This window comes from Gopherus evgoodei, chromosome 2, assembly GCF_007399415.2.
Source record: "Gopherus evgoodei ecotype Sinaloan lineage chromosome 2, rGopEvg1_v1.p, whole genome shotgun sequence".
Taxonomy (NCBI): Eukaryota; Metazoa; Chordata; order Testudines; family Testudinidae; genus Gopherus; species Gopherus evgoodei.
In genome coordinates this window covers 237,475,016-237,498,797 of record NC_044323.1, presented here as the reverse complement: position 1 = coordinate 237,498,797, position 23,782 = coordinate 237,475,016, and the positions used below count along the sequence as shown (strand labels likewise).

At 41.9% G+C, this 23,782-nt stretch overlaps 1 protein-coding gene across 8 annotated transcripts in view; it reads left to right on the top strand.

Annotated features, from left to right (window-relative positions):
• The window catches only part of NCOA2 (nuclear receptor coactivator 2), a 260,761-nt gene extending 243,334 nt beyond the window's left edge, over nt 1–17,427 (top strand). For 3 of the 8 annotated variants that reach the window (XM_030553254.1, XM_030553253.1, XM_030553252.1), the window contains 4 exons: nt 2,705–2,882; nt 3,916–4,114; nt 8,494–8,583; nt 10,215–10,467. In XM_030553254.1, coding sequence (XP_030409114.1) covers nt 2,705–2,882; nt 3,916–4,114; nt 8,494–8,583; nt 10,215–10,262 — 515 coding nt within the window. In that variant the 3' untranslated portion in view covers nt 10,263–10,467. Of the gene's footprint in view, nt 1–2,704; nt 2,883–3,915; nt 4,115–8,493; nt 8,584–10,214; nt 10,469–13,652 lie in introns of those variants that run through there. The other 5 variants (XM_030553255.1, XM_030553249.1, XM_030553251.1 and 2 more) reach the window with 3 other exon arrangements.
• Nucleotides 17,428–23,782: the final 6,355 nt, after the last annotated feature.

Below are 23,782 nucleotides of genomic sequence, written 5' to 3'. Positions count from 1 at the left end.
CCCTATGTCCAAACTTACATGCATATAGCCCCCGATGTCATGATGCCCTTGTGTTTAACTAAGCAGTCTTCAGGTTTGTTCTGGCGGTGGACAGGTCAGATATAACTTATTACTACTGCACAGCCTTGACCTTTCCTCTTCCCATGTAACAGTTATAGGTATTATGTGCATGTTCTGCTGATATAACTAACAAAAATTCATTCTACCTCATGCTGAATTTTTTAATTCCCTATCTCTTATTCCTGTGTGTTATTCTTGACACAAGTTTCTACTGAGTATTATATCAACCATTGATTTCAAATTGCTTTTCAAAGGTAACTAAGCATTATTATCCTCATTTTATGATGGGGAAGCTGAGGTACAGAAAAGTTATGACTTGCCCACAGTCATGCACAGTTTCAGTGGAAAAGCTGGGAGTAGATCCCACATCTACTGACTCCCAGTCCAGAGTCCTCTTCACTGGATCATGCTTCCTCTCTGAGCATTAAAATATCTATTTGTGCTTACAGTGTAATCTGACAAGACATTTTCTGCTCGTTTTTTGGTTAAAAGAATACCCTGTGGGAGACTTCTTTTGGCTTACTATGGATAGGACTGGGCATGTGCCTTTTTAAGCTATGGATTTCCACACTTACAGGTCACCGGAAGTGAAATTTTATTACAGTCCAGGCAGAGATTCAGATGATAACATTTTTCCTTTTTGATTATAATTTTAAATCAAAATTTTAAGATTTGTGGTGAGAGAGAAAATTGAGACCAAACTGTTTTAATGGATGTCTTTGTATTTGGTGGAGATTGATTTTTTCTGTACATCACAAAATGTTTTAGTTTATTTTTAAACTCTTTTTGTTGTAAATATTACAAGAATAGAGATGTTTAGTGAACTTGCTTGCAATGTTGCTGTACATGTTTCATTCAGCCTTCTGAGCAGTTTACGCTGTGAAGGCAAGCAGGCAATTCTGTTACATTCTATTAATTTGTAATTGTTTGGTAATGTTGATTTGAAATGCACGGGTGCCTTTGACACGTTTTGTAATATATATTGGCCTTGTCTAAACACAAGTTTTCATTGATTTTTGTTTTGCCAGTGGAAACTCCAAAGTGGATATTCTTATTTCTCATTTTCAGAGTGGCTTATTTTGGTCTAGTTTAAACCTGTTCATGATTGACTTAAAGTAAAGCAAAAAAAGCTTGGTTTAAAAGAAAGTAAGAATGTCTACACTGCAATAAAAAACCCTCGGCACCAAATCTCAGAGCCCAGATCAGCTAACTCGGTCTCACAAGGCTAAAAATAGCAATGTAGATATTCAGACTCAGGCTGTAGCCTGGGCTCCGGGACCCACTCTCTTCCCAGGCTCTCAGATTCCAGGCCCCAGCCTACGCCCAAATGTCCACACTGGAGTCGTATTGCCTCGCAGCCCAAGCCCCGTGAACCTGAGTCAACTGATCCAGCCCAGCTGGGGCTGTGCCATGGTCTTTTATTGCAGTGTAGACATACCCTATGTGTCCATGCAGACTTTTGTGCCAGTTTAGCCTTTTAAATCAGTAAAATCACACCTTAAGTTAAACCAGGGAATCTTTGCACATAAACAGGCTCTGACTGTGCAAAATGAACTAATCGTTCAAAATGACATTACCTGTTTTGCGTGCACAAAAGGACACAAACATAAATTTTGTGGAAACTTACAGAAACTTATTGAAAAATTTGATTCTGAATGTTAAAAGAGGAGACAAGGGTGAGGTAATATCATAGAATATCAGGGTTGGAAGGGACCTCAGGATGTCATCTAGTCCAACCCCCTGCTCAAACCAGGACCAATTCCCAACTAAATTGTCCCAGCCAGGGCTTTGTCAAGCCTCACCTTAAAAACCTCTAGGGAAGGAGATTCGACCACCTCCCTCAGTAACCCATTCCAGTGCTTCACCACCCTCCTAGTGAAAAAGTTTTTCCTAATATCCAACCTAAACCTCCCCCACTGCAACTTGAGACCATTACTCCTTGTTCTGTCATCAGGTACCACTGAGAACAGTCTAGATCCATCCTCTTTGGAACCCCCTTTCAGGTAGTTGAAAGCAGCTATCAAATCTCCCCTCATTCTTCTCTTCTGCAGACTAAACAATCCCAGTTCCCTCAGCCTCTCCTCAATATCTTTAATTGGACAATCTTCCACTGGCAAGAGAGAGACGCTTTCAAAAGATACTACCTCATCTACGACCTTGTCTCTCTCTAATATCCTGGGACCAACATGGCTACAAGAACAATGTATATGTTAAAAGATGGTGTTATAATTAAGGTGATTTTAGGCATGGTGTAATTAGGAGCTAGTGCACAATATTTTTGCAGTGGAATGCTTTTTACAGAGACTGTGAAGAAGAGTGGCTTTTATTTATTGTAATATACCTGATTTCCACAAAAGGCTGATTTTCCATTTTGTCACCATAATGTTCAGTAAGGAATACAGTTAGCCAAAGTGCAGCTGTGAAATGATTTTTTAAAAGGTTATGTATGTAGCGTTTAGTTGGTAATGTCCTGATGGTAACTCAGATCCTGCGTTAGGGTCCACCCATGTGGATTCCAGTGGATATCCATGGGAAGCCACAAAGGCATAAGCATCTGTCCACATAGATCTCTCCGCAAAATCAGGACTTTGGTTTGTATCCATTTACAACGTACAATGACTAAAAATCTTGTTTTATTCTTTAGGAATAAGTCAGCAACCTGATCCAGGCTTCACTGGGGCTACAGCTCCCCAGAGTCCACTGATGTCCCCAAGAATGGCTCATACTCAGAGTCCTATGATACAGCAGTCTCAGGCTACTCCTGCCTACCAGTCCTCTACAGAGATGAATGGGTGGGCACAAGGAAATATGGGTGGAAACAGGTATATCTACAAAAATACAAATGCCATAATTTCATTATTAAATTCTGCCTTGTGTTTGTCTCAATTAGTGTTCACGAGAGGAAGTATTTACATTTTGTCTGTACCCTGCTTTCTAGACATTTTACACTCATTCTACTATAATAGACTCCTTATGTAATTTTTAAATTTTGTTTTATTCTGTGTATTAACAATCTACTGCTAATAAAGATGCCTTAGTTATACTGCTTTAGTGCCTGTGTACTATGCAGAGAAAGGGCTGATGTATAAATAGTGTAATGCATATAAGATGTGTTGAAAAGCTTTTAAGGTGACTTTCACTTTGAATAGAAATTCTGCTCCTACACACTCTAGATTTTGTATAATGCTTGGGAGGGGATCTTCCACAGTTCATGGTTCTTCAGTTATTCCAAGGTCTCGTTCATGAATGTGAAAGATGACTGCCCTAGACTTTATGCTGTGCGGGCCAAGTTTTCAAAACCTTATGCTTGAAGTCTGTCAGCAAAAGTTTCAGCACAATTGCATGCCTACACTTGAGTCCACTTGCTGTAACCATGCATTCAGATCTGGTATTCATGTGTGCCAGTGGCCTCCTACAATAAGCATGCAAAATGATCTTGAAAACTTACCAGTCCAGATGCTAAATATACTTGATTCCCCTCTACTATGATGATAATAATTGGGGGGGAACTGGTATTTTACATCCCTTCCAAAAATTCCTCATCCCAAGCTGCTTTAGACCTACGTAGCAAGTAGAAAGCAAGACATATAACTTGCTATTATGCACGTACAACAGATTGGTACACTCAGACACATTAATTCTGCATGTGGGCAAAGGCATGCATTTTAGTGCACAGACATCAGGCCTTCAAGTTTGAAAGGATAGCCCGCTGATGCCTGCAAAGCAGCTGTCCTTGGACATTAGTGTATATTGCATGTATAAATTTTAGTTTGAGAAATATTCTGAGAGAGTGATTTCTTAGTGGTGTCAACATTCTGAGTCTGACACGTGGCTTTTTTTCATTCCTTGATATAGCATGTTTTCACAACAGTCCCCTCCACATTTTGGGCAGCAAGCAAACACCAGCATGTACAATAACAACATGAACATCAGTGTATCCATGGCAACCAACACAAGTGGCATGAACAACATGAACCAGATGACAGGGCAGATCAGCATGACCTCAGCGACCTCTGTGCCTACATCAGGGTTGTCCTCCATGGGTCCTGAGCAGGTGAGAATTTAAGGACCTGAGACCACAGCTGGAGGATTTGCTTGACTTGTAGTTTTTTCTGGGAAGCTGAGATTGACTGTAACGGCTAGCTTATTTTGAAAATGGTATGTTAAAAAGAAAAGCTTTAGTTTTAGCTCTGCATTCAAAAGACTGGATGACTAATGCACCTTTCACATCTGAATTTCTGATTCAAATCCAGGTCCACAGTAGTCAGCATCTGCTTGATTGCTCCATAGCTTCTGTGGAATGAACTTGGTGATCATATTCAGTGGTTCTCAAAGCCGGTCCACCGCTTATTCAGGGAAAGCCCCTGGCGGGCCAGGCCAGTTTGTTTACCTGCCGCATCCACAGGTTCGGCTGATCATGGCTCCCATTGGCTGTGGTTCACCACTCTAGGCCAATGGGGGCAGCAGGAAGCAGCAGCCAGAACATTCCTCGGCCCGCGCCGCTTCCTGCCGCCCCCATTGGCCTGGAGCCGCGAACCGTGGCCAGTGGGAGCCGCGATCAGCCGAACCTGTGGACACAGCAGGTAAACAAACTGGCCCGCCAGGGGCTTTCCCTGAATAAGCGGCAGACCAGTTTTGAGAACCACTAATCTAGTTCAGTTCGCAATAGATGGGTTTCCACAGCACAATTGACACTTATTGGTTCCCTTGTTAATCATCTCAGCAATGGAGCCAAGGACAGAATGGGCATAAAGCTATTTTCTATGGGTGAGGATGAGGCACATTGCCACAGTAGTGTTTTGGAGATGATTAAGCTGTCATTGTCCATGCTGTACCTGCTATATGGATAAATAGGACTTCAGCCTCAAGGACTGTTGTTCTGGCAACTGTCATGAGCACAAAATTCACACTGTTTATAATGTAATGTAGTTAAGGCTGGTAGCTAATTCTGTTCTTACACCCTGAAGAGCTTTACACATGTACTTTTCTTTGGGGCTGTTACGTAGAACACAATTTTCTTCTTTAAGATACACATAACCAGTAAAATAACATTTTACTTTCAGTTTTATCCATGTGAATCTCCATGATGAAATTCACACATTAAACTAAAAAGGGCTTGAGAAAAAGATTATCTCAAATTATCAAACAATATGGTAGTTGGGGACTGAAATTTCACTTAGACAACACACAAGTTTCAAATAATGTTCAATGCAGTAAAACTAATTAAAGCAATGGCAGATGGGAGTAGAGATTCGAAGGGGACAATCGTGAGAAAGGTGGAAGGTCTTCTCTTGTTTTTTGTCTAAGTGAATGTCACTTCTCCAAGCCAGAGCTTTATACTATTAGATGAGTCCTAAGGGTTCTCATCTGTTCCTTATTAACATCAGTGACACACCAACTCTCTAGCTGTTGATGGTACTCAAAATAAACATTTAAACCCTCTCATTATCTGGGGAACAAGAATCTCAAGGTTATTTCAAAATCCCAATCTCACGAATTACAGCATTTTTTAAAGTCTGCCTTCCAAGCCACTGAGGCAGAGCAAGTGGTTGCAATTTCTTGCAATACTAGAGGAGGTAGGAAGAAGAGGGGAAGGGGAGAAGGAAGTGTTTATTTGGCCAGAGCATTCTTTACAGATTTGATTTTCCACTCAACTCTGGCTACTCATTTTTGCCAAGCCATCCTATTTTTGTTTAAGGCATGAGGCTAGTGATTCCTGTTTGGAATTTTGAGTCATGTACAGATTTATTTACTGGGATGTTTGAGAACCAGCTTAAAATTTCTGCAGCAGTGCAGGAGAGACTTTGCAATATGTTGAATGAACCATTAACTAGCTGTCTACTCAAGGTTTGCTCTGTTCGATGTTAACTTTCTTAGTCCACACAGATGCATTACTGCCAAAGTCAAAACTGGTCTGCTGTTTGCTAAGAATTTGTTTTCAAAAAATTGTTTCAAGGTATCTGGGATATTCTACATATAGAATCAAACAAAGGAGTCAGGAAATGATTAGAGACCTCATTGCGAATGTTGCACCTGGCTCAGCTCAGTTGGCAGGAAGGCATGGTAACTTGCTTCAGAGCAAACGGATTGCAAATTTGTCCACTTTTTGCTTTTATTTGGGTTTAATACTTAGTAACACAATTAGGCCTGTATTTTTATGGCATTATCTCTAATGCTCTGGAAGAAACTTCAGCTAAAAGTAAAAATTATTAATTTCTATGTCACCTTGTTTCTCCGATTAAACGGCAATTGTCGTCAGAAGAGTTACTGTGTAAAAATTCAGAGGGGTAGCCATGTTAGTCTGTATCTGTAAAAAGCAACAAAGAGCATGCTCCAAAATGTCTGTTAGTCTATAAGGTGCCACAGGACTCATTGTTGCTGTGTAAAAATTATATTTTTGGTTTTTTTCTTTCAGTAATTTCCAAATAAAATGTCTTTCATTTACAAAGCTAAAATTGTTTTCCTAACTGCCAACACTGCAAACTAGAATGCTGGCATCATCGGTGGCAATAATAATAATTCTGCAGTTGGAACATGGCTGATGATTGTGTTGATATTGTGTAAGGCAGACTAGAGCCAGCTTGTTTTTCCATAGCTGTACTGCCTCTGCAGTGACAATATAAATCTTACCCACACATAAATCATATTGCTTTCTTTGTTACAAATATTTGTTTTGGATTCATTTGGATGTGATTTGATTTTTCGCAATTTAAATTGTTTTCCAGTCCCTTTCCCGCACTTTGGAACAAAATAGAAAAGAATTCACACATTCAGCCTTTGCATGTTATAACAAATCTACTACTGCACAGTTGTCAATGACAGGAAATATTCTGCATGTACGAATGCAGTTGTTTAACCCAAACACAGAAGAATGAGTTCATAGATTCATAGATTCTAGGGTCAGAAGGGACCAGTGTGATCATCTAGTCCGACCCCCTGCACAAAGCAGGCCACAGAACCCTACCCATCCACTTCTATAACAAACCCCTAACCTATGCCTGAGTTATTGAAGTCTTCAAATTGTGGTTTGAAGACCTCAAGCTGCAGAGAATCCACCAGCAAGTGACCCATGCCCCACGCTGCAAGGGAAGGCGAAAAACCTCCAGGGCCTCTGCCAATCTGCCCTGGAGGAAAATTCCCTCCTGACCCCAAATATGGCAATCAGCTAAACCCTGAGCATGTGGGCAAGACTCGCCAGCCAGCACTCAGAAAAGAATTCTCTGTAGTAACTCAGATCCCATCCCATCCAACATCCCATCACCAACCACTGGGCATACTTATCTGGCGATAATCAAAGGTCAGTTGCCAAAATTAGGCTCTCCCATCATACCATCCCTTCCATAAACTTATCAAGCTTAATCTTAAAGCCAGATATGTCTTTTGCCCCCACTACTCCCCTTGGAAGGCTGTTCCAGAACGTCACTCCTCTAATGGTTAGAAACCTTCATCTAACACTCTCCAGGCCCTTTCTTTGCAGAGCACAGTTCAGTATCTTCTGAATTTTAATTTTTCAATAAAGGGTTGAAAAATCCATTCCCCTGCTTGTCATTAAGATGAGAAAACCTTCCCTGACGAGAGTAGGGGCTTCAGCCATCAATTTCTGCAGATTTTAAACTTTCGTGCTAAAAATAATTAAGCTTCTAACCCTTCTAGTGGAAAAGACAACTTTCTGAATGTGAACTGCCTATAAACTATGCAGGATTTTCTTCCCGGCTCTTTAGAGCAAATACTCCACTGTCCATGCTGCTCATCGCTTTGTTTCTACTTGGCAAACCAATGAATAGCAACAGAGACCACACTGAAGGGGGCACTAAGGGATTAGTGGCTGCCGGTCCCTCTTCTCCCCTTGCTGCAGCCAAAACTATGGTGAAGGGTAGTGTAGTGAAAGAACCTCATCCTCCCAGCAGCCAGGAGGCTCTGGAGGAGGAGAGGAGACAGAAAACTTCTTTTCCCTAATCAGTGTTAATGGGATGCAGTACCTGTGTTTTCTCTTTGTACTTCCTTCCAAAAACTGTGTTGTGGTGTGCAGGTGCAACAGTAACAACTGCCTCTGTCAGTGAGATTCGGAAGATAGCAGGTAGCTTATAGCTTCGAGCCCTTCCCAGCAGGCAGCTCCTCTTAGAATGACACCAACTTAATAATTAGAGCAGGTTAAGAAAACATGTGCAAGATGACAATACCAGGAAAGAATTTTTTTTTTTTTTTGGTCAGTCAAATAAGATAATATGATTCAGATACACGTGCGCACACACTGAGTAAGAAAGGTGTCATTTTTACATAGGCACTTCTCTGACCCTAGCGTCTCTTCAGAGGTGGGAGATGATGTACATTTGGAACATGGCTTATTAGTTTCTAATATTCTCTTTTTACATTTCCTTCAAATTCTCTGACATACTTTTGAATTAATCTGCTTCAATATCTCATTTTAACTAGGTTAATGATCCTGCTATGAGGGGAGGCAATCTTTTTCCAAACCAGCTGCCTGGAATGGATATGATAAAGCAGGAGGGAGATACATCTCGGGTAAGAAGTCTCTCTCTCTCTTTCTCTCTCATACACTCACACAACTAAACCATTAATATTTGAAGGACTAAAATGTGTACAGGTGTCTTATTGTTTAAAGGAGCAGAAGATAGCTAGGGTACTAGCAGTTTTTCTTTTGAATAACCAGTGACTTAATCATTCTTTCTCTGGATGGCATTTTTTTTAAAGGCTTTTACAGTAAATTTTATTTTTAATTTAGCTGGTGGTGACATCTATATTAAGGATCCTAGTTTAGATCCCTAATGGTGTGTTTACGTCTGTATTCTGTATTTTTCCATTAACATCTGTTGATAAGACAATTAAGTTCATCAAACTTATTCGTAGTTTGTTTGCTTTTTCTGGAACAATGATACAAGTGTTTGCAGAAGGAGGGAAGCCTCACTGCTGGTTTGTATGTCCACTGCTACTTATTTAACTTATTTAACCTCAAGTGTCGTATTGTTTAAGTGTTACTCCTCTTTTTATTGTGTTGTACTTAGGGCAACAATTTCAAGTATTATTTAATTTGTTACCTTATAGACAGTACTTGCTTTAAGGAGAGTGATGGTGCTGAACTGACTAGGCACAAATTTCCAGTTGATGAAGTACTTAGCACTTACTTGGGACAAAACTGATTTGCATTACAGGCAGTAGTGTATTGAAGAGAAATTACTGTAGTCCTCTTGGACAGTAGCCAGGTAAATGAGGTGGATTTTGTAAATGTCCCCTCACTGGAAGGTTCTTCGTAGAAAATAACCTTCCTCGGCTTCAAAGAAATCTTGTTACAACAAACATGATATCTGGGACCTGGCGTGATTGGAGACAAGGTATAATATTTTCTCTGTGTAATCCAAACATCAAATCAGTAGAAACCCACACAAAATATAAAAAAATGGTCAGTATCAGTAGAAATGTCCTTGCCCAGGAGTCTTTAAATAAGAAATGATTAAATGTACTTGGATTTAAAACAATATGAAAACTATATTGGTACCCTCAAACTTTCAATATGCAGTCAGAATACCATATGTTAAGCAGGGATTGTTCTTCTGTAGTATGATCCCAAAGCACCATCTAGTGGCTGCTGTGTCAATTACCATATCTTACCTCTAGTGTTCCTTTTCTCTCATCAAAGCTGCCACATTTCCTATATCCTCACTCTAAGGGTACGTCTACACTACAGGATAAATTCGAATTAGCTTAAACCGATTTTATAAAACAGATATTATAAAGTCGATTGTGCACGTCCACACTAGGCACATTAATTCGGTGGTGTGCGTCCGTGGTCCGAGGCTAGCGTCGATTTTTGGAGCGGTGCACTGTGGGTAGCTACTGTAAAAGAATGAGGCCAATAATGTCGATTTGCGTCCACACTAACCCTAAATGGATATAGTAATATCGATTTTAGCGTTACTCCTCTCGTTTTGTAGGAGTACAGAAATCGATTTAAAGAGCCCTTTAAATCGATATAAAGAGCAGTAGTGTGGATGGGTGCAGCGTTAAATCGATTTAACGCTGTTAAAATCGGTTTAACAGAGTAGTGTGGACCAGGCCTTAGAAGAATTGACTTGTTAGACTTTACACAGACCTACCTCACTGAAATAAAGTGCATTAAATATTATTCATTCCTTTAGATGTTAACGCTTGCCATAGAGTCGCATGTGCAGAGTCTCCAGTCTTGAAACCATGCACCACATCACACAAACTTCATAGCTGTTGAAAGCAGCATTAAAGGTGGTCATGGGCATCCCTGTCTGCTCAAACAAAAAAGCAGAGATTATAACCAAGATCCACAGCTCCTCTGCCTTAGTTTTTCCTGCCCACATTTTGACTGAGTCAGACAGAACTGTAGCACCAGGGGACAGCGCCACGCACGGTCCATGGAGCTCAGGTAGGGGGCAGCGTCACCCGCGGTCCGTGGAGCTCTGGTAGCAGGGAGTGCCACGCACGGTCTATGGAGCTCCAGTACAGACTCCTGAGGAGCGCAGGCCTCCTGGCCTAAAGAGAGGGGAGTACTGACACCCCAGGATGGAGTAGCAGGGGGGACATAGGCCCGTCCATCTCCACCATGTCCCAGCCCACGGCCCTAACAATGGGAGAGTGGTCCACCACTGGGTCAGCGGGGATCCATCCACAACACAGCTGAGGCCAGCTGTCAACCAGACTGTTGCCTGTTTTCCCTGGGCTGCTTCCTATTCTCCCCATCGGGTGTACCTGTGTCCAGGGACCATCCTCAGTTTTCCCGAAATACACCAAGTGTAGCAGCAGCAGCTCCTCAGCGTTGGGAGTGGCAGGGCTCTTGGAAGCTCAGGCTGGTCTCCAGGACAGCAGTGATTTTCCTTGGCATCCCACTCCAGCAGCAGGGAAGAAGTGTCTGTCTCCTTCGGCAGCTTCCCCCCACAACTGAGCTACTGGGTTGGCCTTTTATACTTCCCCTTCCTGTCCTGTCCCACATGGGTGTGGAGCGGGGCCCTCCTGGCTCTGCCCACCAGGTGGCTTGTGGCTTTCCCTCCGTGTCTGAGGTAAGCTACACCTCCTCACTATAGCATCATATTGGCAAGTGGACCTGTTGCCACTGTGGGAAGATTTGCCGCTTGTGCATAGGGCTCTCTTCCTATACCATTGCTAAGCACCACTGACGGACCAACTTTGTCATGACTCTTCATCTCTCAAGATGTTGGACAGCTATATATAGCCATAATTTTTCTCCTTTTGTATATATATTTTACCTACTCACATGGCTTAATCTTTATTATGTCACAGTGAAACAAATTCATCCTCTGCAAAAGTCCTTTGGAGTTCCTAGAATAAATTTGGCCCAATGTGGGCTGAGTACTTTTTGCAATATTTTTTAAATCCTCACTTAGCAGAGTGGCTACGCCAAAAGTATAGTGACATGATTCCTTATGAATTTTCACTTTTGTTTGTCATTTTGCATCCATAAAGTGCTAATACTGTTGCAGTGTACACTGTCACCGTGTACTAAGAATAACCACCAAAGCATAGTTAACTCCTAAAAGCCGGGGCTCAAATGTAGGGGGGGGAAGTGTGTGTGATGTTTTCACTTAATAGATTATATGTACGTTCACAGTTTGATCACCTCTACTCTGTTGGATTTCACTGGGCTCCTCAGGCTTGACTCCCTCTCAGAGAGGTTCAGCTATACCTACAGGCAGGGCTGGATTGATGAACAGACACAAACCTAGGGCCCTGGCTGTAAAGTGCCGGGACATAGGCGGTCTGATCTAGTAATCCCAGCTGGGCTGATGTCCACAAATTGAGGACAGCCCACGAGGCAGTAGTCAGCAAGCAGGGATCAGGGTATCACTAGAGCTGCAACTGATAAGCAAGAGTTAGGGTCAAAATTAGGTTTGGGTCAGAGACCAGAGGTAGTTACCAGGCTGGAACCAGGAGGCAAGAGACCAGAAAGTAATGTAGTCTGGAAGTCTGCTCCATCCAGGGTTCAATAATGTGCTTAACCAATCAGAGGGTTGTAGGCTGCTGTCACTCTGGACCATTTGGGCTGTACTTCTTGCAGTGCCTAATCTCTGCAGTGGTTCTTGGAGGTGGCACAGTGGGACTGTCAGTTGTCCCTGGCTGCACAGACCCAGGTTCTAGCCCCATGGATTCTTACACTGACTCTCTGATCTTTTCAGAATCTAAGCTTTCATTTGAAAATGTTATGTCCAGCTTTCATGGTTGCAAAGAAGTGAATCAAGCGTAAATGATGCAGTGGCACCTGCCTGCGTCCATAGACAGCAGCAGCCACTTGAGTGAAGGAGGAAGCTGTGTAGCCCCAAAACCACAACCAAACAGACCAGACCTTAGTTTCAGAGGGCCCAGGGCTAGTCAGCCATTGGGCTCTGCAGGATTAGCTTCTCCTTAATGGTTCATATATCTCCCAGGGCTCCCCTTTTCCATTTTTGCCTATCATCTCAGTGGGTCAGACTGTGAAGAAAAAGAGAGAGGGTACATTCCAGGGTGCCACCAACTGAAGGTATCAAAATGAAATGACACTCTCACTAGACTCTGCAGATCTTAATTTTGCAATCAGCCCTCTCCATTCCTATGTGCTGTGAGCCACAGTGAATTAGCTGTGACAATTAAATTATTGTAGCTGACTATTTTGTTAATACCCTGTTGTTTCAGGCTCTCTGCAAGTTTGGGCAAACATCACAGCACTGCTTTGCACATATTTAATGTTTTCATTGTTTTCTTCAAAACATAAGGGATAGCTGGGATCCCTTCCCCTTAAAAAAGGGTAGCAGGCCACTGATGGGCACAGCCAGGCCCAATTTTGAGCCCTGCTTACTATGCCAGGCTATTAAATCCAAAGAAGCCCTGAACTCTGTGCCTTGCTAGTTGAAATCTTTCCTTTCTCTCACTCCTTTTTTATTAATTTTATAACACTTTTTAAAAGTGAAACATCAAGAAAATTGTGAATAAAGGATCTGGTTACAACCACAGATTTCAGAGTTGAAAGAAACTCTCTCATTAAACAACCTTGTTATTCACAGTCTCCAAATATTGAGTGATCTTAGTGATCATGAAGCCTGCATTCTTTAGACAAATCCGAATGATTTAAGGATGTCGTCTAACTTGTAGTTCTTGTGCAGGCAAACTCCCATTGCCTTCACTGACAGTTCTGCCTACACATGCCTGAAAGATCAAAGACATTCAGTATCAACACACACACATGAAATGCCTTGCTTTGTCAACTTAAATCAAATCTGTACAGACAGATTTTCAAAGCTGGCCACCTAATTTTCCATCTGTCTCTGTGTGTGTGTGCGTGTGTCCGCGCGCACATAAACAGAGATTTAGCCACAGTCCAGCAAAGCTCTTAAGCCTGTGAAAACTCCTATTGGTTCCAATAGGTTTAACATACATTTCAATGATGTTTGAATCTGGCTTGGAGTTTGTATATTTTGACTGAGTTTTGTACATGTGGTTGGTATTTTTAAATGCTTCATATGTGTACAATGCCTAGTATTCTTGACTGTCTTCTCACTATCTATGAAGCACTTGGAGATAATTCATTGACATCTGTTTCCTTTTCCTATTTTTTTCAGAAATATTGCTGACCTTGACAGTTGCTGGTTGCTCCTTTCTTCAGCTGCCTGGGCTCACCAGCCCAAAACACTTACCAGTTTGAAGACCTGCATCTATTTGTTTTGACCCAACTGACCTGCCAAGCCAGCTCCGCTGGAGTGAGCTCAGCTAAACGCTGCAGACAGGATTCAGCTCTGCCTTCCAGAGTGGAGTCAAAACATTGTTGCTGGAAGAGCAGCCTCTTCTCTGACAGTCTGAAGCTAGCGTACAGACAGTTGCTCAGTCTGTTCACTGCATTCACCTTAGTGCAACTTAGATCTCTCCTGCGAAGTAAATGTTGACAGGCAATTTTCACAAACCATGTCAGATTGAATGTATTTAAATGTATGTATTTAAGGAAAAACAACCATGCTCTTGTTCTGTTCCTGTTTAGTTCTAGACCTTGGTTTCTTGCTTTTTGTTTTCCCTGGCTACTCAGTCTCATGCAAAGGATTCAATTCCATCTGCTAATCAGTGTTTTGAACTAAGGCCTGCATTTTGGGGTTGGGAGTGGGTTGGACGCTAGTGAGGGGTGTGGGCAATGTATGGGGAATAAACAGCTAATCAGTTGGTTTGATTTAGGAAAAGATAGAAAAGCTGGACCTTTGTAGAAAACTATACAGATCAATTTTGAATGGGTTTAAAGTTATAAAACTGGCTAAAAACATCTTATGAGAGGGCCGTTCAGTAGGGGCTTTTTTGGTGGTAGTTTAAAAAAAATTATAGTGCAAATCATTAATCCAAAAATATAAATGCATTATCTTATTATGGAATTAAATTCCTGCCTGTCTCTCCCGGCCCTCTTTTCCTCCTCCTCCTCTTCTAATAGGATAAAAGAACAGGTAAGCCCTTCATTTCCCAGGTGTGTTACCTGCAGTTTAGTCTGTATGTAACCAGTTGTTGAACAATGAATTCCAATGAGAGTGCATTTATTGGTGATGGTAGTGGCAGAATTGAGGCATAATATCAAAAAGAGCTAAAGGCACCTGCTTTAAAATATGTTAATTTCCATTCCCCATCCGTTAACTGGGAAAATAATAATTTGTTTAAAACTTACGGCAGATATCACTACAGATTTACCATCATGCGTTTTTAATTCTTTTAAAGCAGTGTGGACTATGAGGAAGTTTTGTAAGGTACATAAAATCCACTTTATATGTAAACAAGCAATAATTTAAGTTGAGAACTTAACTGTTTTAATTGTATAATTTTTTTGTGAGGTATACATGTTGTGGAGTTGATTCCAAATGAGGTACTTCAGTATTAAATTAGATATCTTCATAGCCGTGTGTGTCTCCTGAAAAAGTGTTTTGTAAAGGATCACAATGCCTTGATTAGACCTAATTTGTATGCTTGAGACTTTTCAACTTGTGATTCTGCTCATAAAGTCATTTATCTAACCTATATTATATGCAGCCACTGTAGGAACCAATTCTTGATTTTTTTGTATGTTTATATTCTTTCTTAATGAATCTTAGAGAAACTGTTACTAAACAAGTCACTGTTAAGGTGACTTTTTTTTCTTGCCCACTGTGGTTGGAATAATCTTTTACTAAACTGGCATCAGTTTCTGAGGACTTGAAATACCAAGAAATTGATGTTTTTGACCTCCTATTTCTCTCTTCTGACCCTCAATCCACACACTTTCTTATCTGAACTCAAATTTTTGATGTCCTTTAAAATGCAGTGCATTTTATAATATCTCATCAGCCATGCCTTTTGGGAGTGGAAGGTTTCTTTCCCTGTAATTTGATTGTTTATTTATGGTGGGGGTTAAAATGTACAAAGTATCTGTTGATATCTATACAAAGCCGAAGAAAGTATGTTAAAGATGATTTAAAAGAGTTGTTTCCCATGGAAGGATATTCCTGAAAATCAAGGAAATCTGTGAATCCATTTGTTTCCCACTCAGAGGGACTCATAACACACAGGGAACAGCACTTTTCTGCAGTCACCATTTTGTATGTCAAATTCTAAAAGGAAATATTTAGTCAACTGAGCGGTCGTGTTTCGCTCTGGTGGAAAACTTTAAAGTAGCTGTCAGCCTGAGCTCCGTATTCTCGTTGATATGATGACATTTTTATTAAACATACATTATATACCTGACTTAAATTTATTTATATAAGAATTGTATAAATTAGCGGGACTTTAACTTCACACAACACAAAATGTAAATGGGTTTTTAACTAATTTTGTTTGTATTGTATTCCTTTTCAGTGCTCGACCCTTACTTCTTTCAATAGATTAATCTTTTTCACGGTGGACAAAAGAGTAGTTTAAATTTGTCCCTATTCATGACAGATCTGCAAACCTTTATATTCGATTTGTGATTATGATACTTCATTGCCCATTGCCATTTTAAAAGGAAGGAGATTATACCTACTACTTTGGCTCAGAATTAGGTTTTGGTGTTTTGAGTTTTTGACAAGCTAATTAAAAAGAAAAGTGAGTGAAGGAATCTTCAGATCATATTGATCACAGTAGAAGCAAAAATAAATAGCCAAATCAGTTCTCTTCATTATCAGTATTTCTCATTCTGTACACAGTAAATTTGTTGGAGAAAGTGCTTGGATTTTGTTAAACAGAACAAATAATCAGTGTTCTACTTATATTACTAAATGTGAAAGGCACATAATGTGAAAAGTATACATACATAAACTTGGTCATATGACCCATTTAAGTGTTCATGTAATGTGGTAAGTTTAAAAAGTGAAGTGAGCTGTTTTGCTACAATGAATTAATTTGTACTCAAAGTTTAAAATTTCGTCCCATACCAATATCCCTTTTGGCCTGTATTAATTGAAAGCAATGTTTTTGCAGTTTATATAATGCATTTTTTAATATATGTTTTAAAATGGAGTTCATATGGGCTTAACACATGAAATGGGTGGCACAGCTCCACTTGCAAAACCCAAAGATACACAATCAGTTTTGAAATGCAACTTAAGCCATTAATTGTTGGTGTGAATTTCAAGTTTTCTAGTATTTGTATGGTAGTATGCTGCTGAAGAGCAAAAGTATTCTCTGCACAAAAGAAAATTACTGTAGTGGCTTTGATTTTAATTAGAATTTTCTCCCTGGTGTTTCTTTGTAGACTAAAACAAAATCTTTTCAGTTTCTTACTACAGGTAAAGCTATGTGCAAGAACCTCAAAATGCTAAAATCTAGCATAATGCCTTAGATCGGTTTTTAAGTCTTGTATATTCCTACCTAGCTGTCTGATGTATTATATTTGTATAGTGAATTGTGTACAATTTTGGAATAAGTGTATCATCACTTACCTTTGTTGCTGAATAGAGATGGACACATTTCTTCAAACATTTACTGTCATTTAATTTTTTTCCCCTTTTTGTCAGTTGTGGGTTTTATTTGTACAGTTCCTCATCAAGTTGCATCTGAGATGTGTGTATATGAAAAGATTATACAAGGGTAAAATTAAGCAATATATAAACTATGGTTCTTCAGGAGAAAGCTTACAGTGTTTCAGGTTGTGATTTATTTTCAAAGCGGAGTTGACTCTGAACATCACCTTGTTCACTTGCATTGATGTTTGTATTTCTAGTGTGAGCAGTTTATGCAAAGGTAGATATATTCAGAGAAATTTTAAATACATTTATGCAAGTTAATATTGCTTTGCTGATGCTGTTTGCTTATTTGATGTTAAATAATGCTATTGTAAATAAAGAATTCTGTTGTTATTGCATCATTTAATAAATTTTAATGCCTTCGGGTTTTACATGGCTTTAGAGATTTCAACGTGTTTCTGTTGTGTCTTCATTTACTCAAATCTGTGTGTTGAATTTGAAATGACACGAGGATGGATCAATCTGTAATTTTTAAAAGGACAATGGTGGCTTTTTTCAGTTTAAGAATCTTATAAATTTTCAAAGTAGTGGTCCAGGGACCTGGATGGCTCATACCTGACAACGGGATTCAAATGCTTTCCTAGAACAATGTTTTGAATCCTGCCGAGGTTGGGCTTGACTGAAAATCATTGCTTTTAAGTGGCCTATTTGAGATGAGCTCCTTGTTGACATTTCTTCACATCACTGTTGGTAGTAACTGGGCACCCCGTTTGGCAGTTTCAACAGAGGTCAAGGATGAATGGCATGTAATTTTAACCAATAGAAGGGACCTTCCAGGAAGGGGTAAGACATACTTAGGGTGACCAGATGACAAGAACAAAATATTGCAACACGTGGGAGCAGCCCCAGGCTCACACCCCATGGGAGAAGGGGGATACAAAGCCTGAGGAAGCTGCGGGTCAGGAGTGCAGGGCCCTGGCTCCGGCTGCATCCCCACCATGGGTTGGGGGCTCATGGCCTCCACTCCAGCCCTGCTGCAAGCGACGGGTTAGGGGTGCATGGCCCCGGCCCCTGCCCACAGCCCATCTGCAGGCACAGGGCCCCAGCTGCAGCCCTGCAGCTTACCTGGGGGATGGTTCCCACCCACTGGGAAGCACCTGGCAGGTTCCTCTGGCTCCTAAGGTCAGCGGCGGCCAGCGGGGTCTCCACTCCACATGCTGCACCTGCCACAAGCACGGGCTCCAGCTGCCATTGGCTGGACGCTGTGGGGGTTGCACTTGGGGGCGTGAGTAGCACGCAGCGCCCCAGGGTCAGGGGCACTCAGGGAGGGTCTGTGCCATGTCCGCGTCCGCAGCTCCCATTGGCCACGATGGAGCCAACACTTGCGGTAGGTACAGTACGCACAGACACCCCCCGGCCACCCCTGTGCCTAGGGGCTGCAGGGTCCTGCCACCTGCCGTTTCCTGGAAGCCACCCCAAATAAGCACTGCTGGGACCCCAGGTGAGTGCTCACCAGGGTACTCCTCCAGCCCTGAGCCAAAATATCAGGACAAATGACGTCCTGACCGTACATCAGTCAGGACACAGGACAAACAAATATTGGGACAGTCTCAATTTTTTCAGTACGTCTGGTCACCCTAGGCATACTGGCAAGGCACTGAACTGTCATTCCCCATGCTTTACCAAATATGCAAACTAAGACATTCTGTAGATAACTGGAGGTCCCTGTTTAGGATAAAAAACACAAAAGTCAAGAGTTCTGGACTGTCAAGATGTTCTATCAGCTTTTTCTAGGAAAGAAGTGAGGAAAAAGTGGTTATTTTTATTAAACTAAAACATGACTGTAAAAAGCTCAAAAAGTACTTAATATATGAACAAGCAAAGACATCCTTTCACTATTCATGCTTGTTCTGAACAAGATGCACCTTGCAATATTCTTGTCTTAGCTGAAACTATTCCTGCTATTATCCTCTAAAAACGAATAATTATGTTAGCTGTGTCATTTTATACAGTTTCAGAAGGAGCTATGCCAAATATCTACGCATCAAGGAATCACAGGATGCAGGGTGTTATTTCTGAAGAGGATTTAGGAGAGAGAAATACACATCGACTTCATGTGTATCAATAGAAGAATTGACCCTCCCTCCCCTCCCCCGTTTGAACATGATTTTGGAGAAAAACATGATTAATTGTTCAGTTAGAGTTCGTTCATTCTAGAAGGAACCCAGATTAGCTTTGAAAGCTGAGAAGTCTCAGCAACTGCCTTCCACCAATTTACAATGTACAAAAGCTGATAAAGGAGTGAATGATTTTTTTTTCCTTTGCAAACAAAGCATTAAACAAGAATTCATGAGACAAATAGGCATATTCTTATGTACACATCATATGCACGGGAATGATTGAAACCTAAATGCAATGAGGAAAATATACCCTCTCAGCTTTGATTCTTACAGTGTAAACTGCAAATCAAGTCTGACAGATCAGACTTTCCATCCTATGCAGATTCTGCCACTCTTATTCATACTAATTAATACCTGGCTCTACAAGTAGTCTGACTTTCTAAAGATGTATTCACGTGGCATTGAAAAGGATGCTACAAGTGACCACCTAAATCCTGCCTCTTATCTCTGAACCAAACTAGTGTTGTAGAAGAAGGGTTGGTTTTATTACTTCCAGGCAAAATTATAAAAATATACTAAAGAAACACCTGCATGACACCAAACACACTCTGATTTCTAATCTGCCCTAACAGGCTATGATTAAAGCTGTAGCAGATTATTTATCACAGATCCCAGTTATCGTAGAAATGTCCCTAGAGGTTGTAATGAGCTGGACTCCTAAAGCAATTCCTCATACAATGCATTACCGCTGTGACTATTTGCTTCTATTTGCTGCTTCTCATCTAAGCTACACCCTTTGCCCAAATGGAGGAATGGTCTTGTGGTCAAAGCACAATGAGGAGAGAGGGTCTGGATTCTATTCCGAACTCTGTCACAACTGTCAAGTGTGCTGTAGTCACAAACCCTCTATGTCTCAGTTTCCCCACCTATAAAATGAGAATAACTATATGTATTTCCCTGCCTTATGAGATACTGTGAGACTTAATTTACTGATGTTTGTAAGGTGCTCTGAGGCCATGTCTACGCTACAGAGCCACCGCTACAGTGCTGCAGCTATGCCGCCATAGCGCTTCCTACATCCATCAATGCAGTTAATGTAGCTAGATAGGTGAAAGAATCCTTCCATCAACCTAGCTGTGGTCTGTACCGGCAGTTCAGACAATCTACTATGGTGCTTGGTGCAACATTTTTCACAGCCTTGAGTGATGTAGCTAGGCTGATCTGATTTTTAGGTGTAGACCCGGCCTGAGCTTCCTACATGGCAGGTGGTATAGAAGTGCAAAGTAGCATTATTCCTGACATGCTCCCTGCTGGACAGAGAGGAGAGCAGACCAACAAGAAGGGAGTCTAGAAGGCAGGACTGGATGGTTGGGTATCTGTTGTGGGTGGGTGATGATCATTCTTATGAAGCCAGCTCTACCCAAAGGCAAGAGCCAAAGGAATGTGTGTGTCACTGAGCGGGGTGTGTGTTTTGTGAACAACATTCTGAATAAAATTGTCTACATTAGTTACAACTCGTGTCTGGACTGTCCTTCATCTGCACACTAGAGACAAAAAATGGTTTTTTGGTAAAGGACATATTTCAGTAGCTGTTTCAGTAATAGAGCTGATAACATTTTCAATAAAAAGTCAGAATTTTTTTTAAAAGATTTAAAATAATTTATAAAGCATTTTTCTTCCTAAAAAGGCCAATTTTTTCCTACAAAAAATTAATTGAAAAATGTTGACCAGCTCGAGTCCCTCTGAAATCAATGAGGTGACTCAAAGAAAGAGAAACTACTCAAGTAAAATGTTTCTGGTTGGGTCCCATGAGACAAACTCTCAAAAGTTTAAAAAAAAACTTTCTAATTGCTTATATGCAAATATTTGCAGACCAATTTAGCTGTTCTAAAAATACTAATCTGAGATGCATGTTTGAACTTGCACATAAAAAACCTGGCTTAATTTAAAAAAACACAAATAACAGCAAAATTTTAAAACCAAATTATTTAGATATTTAACTTTTACAACTGGATACTGTTACTGCCACTATTTTGAATTCAAGTAATGTTTGTAGTGCTATAAGTCTACATTACACTGTACAATGTAACGTTCAGTCTATGGGGCTCTGATGAGCAAATGGTGTAAGACGGGGCCCTTCAATAAGATTAGTTCCTGCCCCAAACAGCACATAGTCTAGGGTCCCAGGATACATATGTGCCTACTTTATTCACAAAGTAGCCTAATTGAACACGGTGGAGACACACACAAATAAACTCTACTTACATGCTTAAGTATTGTCAGGAGCAGGGTCTAAGGACCCTATTCTGTTTCCATTTAATTCAGTGGGAAAATTCCCAATGACTTCACTGGAAAGAGACTGAGCATCTCCTGGAAGGTGGTGATTGCTCTCAAATCCTACTTATATCAGCATTTGCGAGGAAGCCAGTGGCACCTAGTAAATGGAGGCATTGAATGAATAATACTGGAAGGAATGTTACTGTGCATAGGGCCCCTTTTAAAGCAATGGCCTAAATACACACTTACATAATAGGCCATTCTAGTCTCTTCAGAGATGAGTTGTCGGTTTTTTAAACTGTCTGAATATGTTTACTGTAGACACAAACCTCTGCCTGTATAAAGGCCTCAGTACTCTGAATATCTATCGACCTTCTGTGAATGCCTTCACTTGGCTCCAAAGAAATCATTAGTCAGTTCTGCTCTCTATAGGAAGTTATGATTTTTTTATGTGGTGAATAATAATGAAAACTCTGAATGGCCCAAAACTTATACTGGAGAAACATTATATTGCTGCAAGCCCATTTAGAGGAAAATCCCTGTACTGCCAGGCCCTCTGAACTGTGGATGCCATTACTACTTCTTGGAAAATTAAGGAAGCCGAATTAACTAAAGGTGCGAATTTGAAGTGTATTAGTTAAAACTTAAATTGCAAGCCTTTTTGCCCATGGGCTGTTTCTTATTCTGTGTTTGTACAGCACCTAACACAATGGGTTGTGACTCCAAAGTGCTATGATAGCACAAATAAAATATAATTATAAAGTACATTAAAGCTCCAGGTGGACAGTCTAATTCACATGGATGATGATAAAACGAACTAAGGTCACTTAACTTCTGAATGATCGTGTCCACACAGGGGTTTAATGCACTTTAACTAACGCACTTTCTATTCATCCCTGTAGTAAATGCAGCTTAACTGTCCTGAGGCCTGGTCTACACTTCAAAGTTAGGCCAATGTAAGTTTGGCACTCGGGTGTGAAAAATTCACGTCTGAGAGCCGTAGTTAAGCCAACGTAACCTCTGGCTTGGATGTGGCTAGTCAAGAGAAAAATTCTTCCATTTATCTGGCTGCCACCACTCAGAGAGAGATTGCCTACAGCAAGGGTCAGCAACCTTTCAGGAGTGGTGTGCTGAGTCTTCATTTATTCACTCTAATTTAAGGTTTTGCGTTGCCGGTAATATATTTTAATGTTTTTAGAAGGTCTCTTTCTGTAAGTCTGTATATTATATAACTAAACCAGGCTGTGCGGGGCCGGCGGCCGGGACCCCAGACTGGCAGTGGGCTAAGCGGCTCAGCCCACTGCCGCTCAGAGGGTCCATCCGCCGGCTCCTGCCAGCTGGGATCCCAGCAGCTGGACCCACTCAGCCCACTGCTGGTCTGGGATCCCAGCCCTGCCCACATACAGTGGGTACCTACCTTCTCCCTGGTTCTGGCCCATTCTCTTCCTCTCTCTGCACTCAGCTGAGGGTGGGAGTGGACCGAGTACAGGGCTGGGGGTGAAGGGTCTGGCCAGGAGCTAGAATGAGGGAGGGGGCTCAGGGTTGGGGCAGGAGGTTTGGATGTGGGGGCACTTACCTGGGCAGTTCCCATTTGGTGTGAAGGGTGCAGGTGGGAATGTGGGGGTGCAGGAGCTCCCGTTTGGTGCTCGAGGTGGGCATGTGGGGAGGGCTGGGTATATGGAAGGTGCAAGAGTCAGGGCAGAGGGCTGGGGGCATGTTGGGGGGGTGCAGGTGTCAGGGAAGGGGGGGGGCTGGGTGTGTGTGTGGGTGCCAGAGTCAGAGCTGGGGTCATGGGGGGGGTGAAGGAGGTAAGCAGAGGGCTGGGTGCGTATGAGGGGGGTACAGGGCTCAGGGCTCCAGCCAGGGGCTGGGGGGTGTGCGGGGCTTAGGACAGGGGCCTGGGGGTGTGCGGGGCTCAGGGCAGAGGGCTGGCTGTGTGTGAGGTGGGGTCAAGGCTCAGGGCAGAGGGCTGGGTCTGTGTGAGGGGAGTGAGGGCAGAGGGCTGGGGTGTGTATGTGGGAGGATCAGGGTATGGGGCTGGAGGGGATATACCCCTGTTCTACCCACTTCTCCTTCCCCAAGGCCCTGACCCTGCTGCTTCTCTGCCTCTGCTGGGAGCAGCAAACATGCTGACTCTGCTCCTTCCCGACCGCCTCCCTCATAAAGGCCATCAGCTGATCAGCTGGCAGGGAGGGAGGGACGGAGAGGCAGAGGAGGGGCAGGAACCCAGCACACTACGGGAATAGGTAGGGGAGCGAGCAGGACCAAGCTTCTGCCCCCTGCCCATTGCCCCTTGCCCCCACGAGGGGGGGGACAGATGGTGAAGAAGAGCAGGCTGGGCAGGATTTTTAATGGCATGCTGCTTCCTGCTGGGATTCCGGGACGCATCAGTGTGCCATTAAAAATTGG